This window comes from Cyphomyrmex costatus, unplaced genomic scaffold, assembly GCF_001594065.2.
Source record: "Cyphomyrmex costatus isolate MS0001 unplaced genomic scaffold, Ccosl1.0 scaffold1008, whole genome shotgun sequence".
Lineage (NCBI taxonomy): Eukaryota > Metazoa > Arthropoda > Insecta > Hymenoptera > Formicidae > Cyphomyrmex > Cyphomyrmex costatus.
Window position 1 is genome coordinate 5,072 of NW_017274964.1, and position 5,783 is coordinate 10,854.

At 32.9% G+C, this 5,783-nt stretch overlaps 1 protein-coding gene across 1 annotated transcript; it reads left to right on the top strand.

The window, feature by feature from the left end:
• Positions 1–212: 212 nt before the first annotated feature.
• Positions 213–746, top strand: LOC108772396 (uncharacterized). Its single transcript, XM_018537920.1, has one exon. The coding sequence runs from the start codon at positions 213–215 to the stop codon at positions 744–746; it is 534 nt and encodes a 177-aa protein (XP_018393422.1).
• The last annotated feature ends 5,037 nt before the right edge of the window (positions 747–5,783 follow it).

Below are 5,783 nucleotides of genomic sequence, written 5' to 3' on the forward strand. Positions count from 1 at the left end.
ATAATGAAGAGAATTGGAACAAACTAGACATAAAGGCCCAGTGTTATATAATTGGATCAATCTCTGATTGACAAATGGAATACGTAACGGAAATTTAAATTCGGCCTATGAAATTATAACAAAATTTGATAGCATGTATTTAAAGAAGTCCTCAGCACTTCAAATGGTCTGTAGAACCAAGCTGGACAGTATTAAATACAAAAATTACGATAATGCAGCATCGTTTTTCGACAATTTTTGAAAAGTCAGTGAACGAGGTGAAAGCGGCTGGTGGTACAATTAACGAAGATGAAAAATTGCGATACTTATTAAAAGCACTCCCGCCAGAATTCAACTTCATTGGAGATTTGATCGATGTGCTGCAGGAGGATCAACGAACATGTGAATACGTGAAATCTAAAGTGTTGATAAAAACCATGGAGAGCGAAAACAATAAAAGTGATAAGCAAAGTTCAAATGCATTTGTCGCAGACATGCGTGGAAAATGCTTTAAGTGTGGTGGAACAGGCCATAAATTTAAAGACTGTAAAAAAGAACAAAGTCATCAAGTCCGCGGCAGAGGCAACCAACGCAACGGCGCGGCGGTGTTTTTCAACGCGGAGCTGGTAGAGGGTATCAACGAGGCGGCTACAGAGGTTTTCAACGCGGCAGCTACAGCAGAGGTTACCATAACAACAACAACCGAGGGCGTACAGCAACACCAAATCAACAGGAAGAGTGTGGCGGAAATGAATCGGCGTTTATAGTTTGTAATATCGATGATCAGGTTGATTTAAAATGTAATAACAATAGCATTAGAGAAAATAATTATAAAGAAATAACGTGGCTACTTGATAGTGGTTGCACGGACCTATAGTAAATAGCGATAGATATTTTGAAGAATTTATAACTTTAAAAGAACCAAAAAATGTAAAATTAGGAGATGGAAAACTTTTGAAAGCCACAAAAATTGGGAAAATTGAAAGTATGTTTAGAGCGTATAATGAGGATTCAAAGGTAACCTTAAGTAATGTTTATTTTGTAAAAGAGATGAAACAAAATTTACTTAGCTATGTCAAAATAACCGAAAATAATAAAATAATTTCTGAAGGTGATAGTTGTAAAATTGATAACGAAGCAGGTTTAGTAACAACGGTAAAAAAGATTAATAGTCTATATTATTTGGAAAGTTATACTGAAAATTCAATAAATAAAGAAATAATTTCAAATGTTGTAAAAAATGAGGAAATGTCTGTAAAAGAAAAATGGCACAGATGCCTAGGGCATGTAAATTTCCAATATTTGAATAAAATAAGTAAGGATGGTCTAGTCGAGGGAATACCAAAAGAATTAGGCAACGAATTCATAAAATGTGCTACTTGTATAAAAAGTAAGATGTCGAATTTGCCATTTAAAAATAAAAGATCTGGAGCAGAGGAGATTTTAGAAGTTGTTCATACAGACTTAAGATGGGCCTCACCCAACAACAGGATATAATGGGGAAAGATACTTTCTAACATTTATCGATGATTTTAGCAAATGTGCAAAAGTATATTGTATAAATTCGAAATCTGATACTTATAAACATTTTGTTGAATATACAAATTTAATAGAAAATATAACAGGTAAAAGAATTAAGAAATTAAATTGCGATAACGGTAGGGAATATATAAATAAAGATATAATGGATTTTGCTAAGTCTAAACGTATACAAATTAATCCGTGTCCACCATACACTTACGAGTTGAATGGTGTAGCTGAACGCTACAATAGGTCCATTGGACACTGCAAGATGTCTTTTAAAAGAAGCTAGAATAGACAGGAAGTACTGGCCTGAGGTAATTAAAACAGCAGCTTATTTAAAAAATAAGACGTTAGCAAATACTGTAGAATATAAAACCCAATATGAAATAATGTTCAATAAAAAACCGAACATTGAGCATTTGAAGGTCTACGGAAGTAGAGTTTTTGTGAGGACACCTGAACAATTAAGATCAAATAAATGGGCAGATAAAGCACAGTTAGGAGTTTTAGTAGGATATACTGAAACTGGGTATAGAGTCTTAATTAATGGCAAAATAATACATGCCAGATATACTGATGTAATAGAAGAGGGAGTCAGACTAATTTGTTTAGAAAAAGATGATGATAATAAAGACAGAATAGATTCGGAGTCGAACGAAAATGATAGTACGGAGAATAATAATGTAAATGAAGATTTAAATGAAATTAGTGGAAATCAGAAAAATTTAGAATTAGTCGAGAGCCAAAAAAATCAAAAGTATGAATTAAATGATAATTTAGAGGTTAGGCGCTTAAATAGAAATAAGAACCCAATACAACGATATGGATATAATGAACATACGACAAATTTTATTTATGTACATTTTAGTGATCCGAATGTCCCGAATAGCTTTGAAAAGGCGATAAATTGTGTAGACGCGGAAAATTGGAAAAAAGCAATGGAGTCGGAAATAAAGAGCTTAAATAAAAATGATTCATGGGAACTCGTAGATAGACCAGAAAACAAAGATATCATTGATGTGAAATGGAAAATGAGATTACACAGTTAATTCAGCAATACCAATTAAAAACCTAAAATGTTAAAAACTCGACCTTTACACACACACATACACACACACGCACGCACGCACGCACGCACGCGCACACACACACACACACACACACACACACACACACACACACACACACACACACACAACATTCTTAAAAATATATACGTTTATACACATACACGCGCGCGCGCATCTGTTCAAACATGATCAGTTGGATTTTATTATATTGTTATAAAGCAAATGTACATTATTGACACAATCCCATCTTCTAAAATCAATTTGTACATAATTCTACGTGTAATTGATTTAAATATAAAAAATAATACGTAATAATTTATGTAAAAATTACTATTTGTTTATTTGATTGTTTATAACAATTAAAATTGTTAGTTTACAATCAAGTTTTGTGAAAGATCGTCATTATTATCGTAACTTATTGTTAGATCAATTAAGTTAATAGACTAAATATTTCTGTGAGAAAGCGCTAATATTCATAATTTGTTTAAATAATTTGTTTATAATAATAAAATTAAATGTTTAATGAATTATATTTCTTCTCTTACGATGGGATAATATTTATTTTTATTGATAGTGAGCTCATTAAAGTAGGTTGGAACCAAATAAAAAATAATTTAGTGGAAAAGTGTCAATTCATCACCCTATTTGTTTAAATATTTTTGTATAAACAAAGAAAATGCAAATTCGGCTTCCTTACGTTTCTTCGGAATCTATTTCTGAGTATTTCTGTTCCAAGATCATTGAAATCGGTTAAGAAATACGACCTGTAGACTGTTTTGAACAGAATCTTTTGCGTTTGGACCACTGTGCGGCGGCGGAGTGCGGGGACGGGGCGCTGGTCGCCGAATTGGTTTCGGTGCCCGTGCCGTCGATTCTTTTGTGCCCGATTCTTTCGCGGGTGGTTCCATCACGGTTGTGTTCGTGCCGTTTGTTACCCCTGCTCCGTTAGGCGACGTGGGCAGTATTTTTACGCTGTCCTTTATTGAGGTGGAGGAAGGTTCCGACGCCCAATAGATAGTAGGGTCAAACTCGCCCCCGGTTACGTACTCCCGTATTACTTTGCGTATGCGAACCTTCACTCCTCACCTCTTACTCCTTATGCGGCGCTTACAGTACTTTTTTGGCATCTATTGAATACGAGGTGTGTAAGACTAATAGTTCAAGGATGAGATTAATATTCCTAATATTCTTGATATGAAAGAAAATGTTCCGAGTAGAAGGCTATATATTCTCGGTGTACGAAAATTCTCTAAGTTTGAGATTTAATATGAAGGAGAGTATTCTGAGTATAATTATTCCTGATACGCGAGCAAATATTCTGTGTATCAGACTCAATGTTCTCGGAATGAAAGAAAATATTCTAAGTATAATTATTTCTGACATGTGGGTAAATACTCCGAGTATAGGACTATATGTTCTTAATATTGGAAGAAATTATTCTAACTATAAGATAAATTTCTGAGTGCGCGATTTTAATATTTCTAGTAGTGATTTAACGTTTTAATGATTGGATTTAGACTTTAGATTTCAATAATAAGATTAATATTCGCGGTATAAAAGGGGATATTCTATGTTTTAAAATTTAATATTCGTGATACGAGAGAAAATACTCTAAGTATAATACTTTATGTTTCTGAACGCGAGAATACGTACTTTCAGTATAGAACTAATTCCTCTCGGTATAAGAATAATACAACATTTCTGGTGTAAGAGAAATATTTTTACGTATGATATTTTATATTGATGTCAAATTACGGTATTAAAACAAGCAATATAAAAATGATAAAATTTATTAAATATTCTATAAATTATAACAAGAAACGTTTCAACTTTACAAAGTCCTCTTCAGTCTCCTTAGTAAACATATAATAATATAACTTTTTTGTCAAACATAGTATGATAAATCAATCAAATCATAGTCATCAAGTCCGCAAATAAAATGAAAAAATTGTTTCTCGAGCCGAATACAAATTCATCAGCATCACAATTCTGAATAAAATATTAGTATTATATAATCGAAGATAAAATAAATAACAATAAAATTATTAAACTTACGCCAGATTAGATGCTATGTATAATTTTCCGCTTTAAAGAGAAACAATGTATATGAAGAATAGATCTGTGCAAATCGACAGTTGTCACAAGAATAAAGGACAATAAAAACATCTAAGTTAGAAATGTCACTTACATACTGAGGGTAATGACCTAAACAGCTGATCACATGCTCTATCTAATTTTTCAGTATCTTTTTGTGCATTAATACCATTATTTTGTTCTTTAATAAATAACATCTCAGAAATTAATCTTTTATTGTGATGAGATTCAATGTCCATAATACGTATATTATCCCAATCAAAGGAATGTCCAAATTGATTGCAATGTTCAGACAAAACTGTAACTCTTGTTGGATTTGCTCTAATATTATATTTATGTTCCTTTACTCTAGTGATCAATTTTCTTTTTGTCTGTCCCACATATGACGAATCGCAATTTTGTATTACATTCCACCTTGTAAACAACATTATTCCTTTGCATATTCTCTGTGTTATCTTTATAAATTTTAATAATATTATTAAGTTTATTATTCAACACCCTAATTCCTATGGTGAAAACATCTTTATCTAAGCCACTAGTAATAGCATTTGTAACTTTGGGAATATACGGTAAAACGAAAAGTATTTTGTTAGGAAAATCAAATTTTGTGTTTTGTTCTTCATTATGTGATATGTGTAGTTTACAATTTAATAAATAATCGATTCTTTTCTGTATTCTATTAAAAATAAGATGCAAAGGATCAGGAGACGCGGTAGCGTCTCCGGCCATGTTCAAAAACTCTGAGACGCTACAAGTCTCTTATACCGAGCCAACAAAATCCATTTTTGGGAGGTGCATAATTACTAAAATATAAAAAATTTTGAATCGAACGTTATATATCCTGAAAGGCGGCATCACCACGTGTAATTTGAGCCAAAAAAATTTTAAATCGGTCAAGCCGTTCTGGAGATATAAGCGGTCGAAAAGTGGTGATTTTAATGAAAAATTAAGAAACGTCTCCTTCTCCTTCTCCTTCTTCTCTATCCGCATTTTTAAACTTTCCAACATCCTCTCTTTACCTTTCACTCGCACTTCCACCATCTTTGGCCCAACGAACCTTCTCCACTCGCCCCTCCCCCACCCCCCACCACTGACTCCCGCCACCCCTCTCTTTCG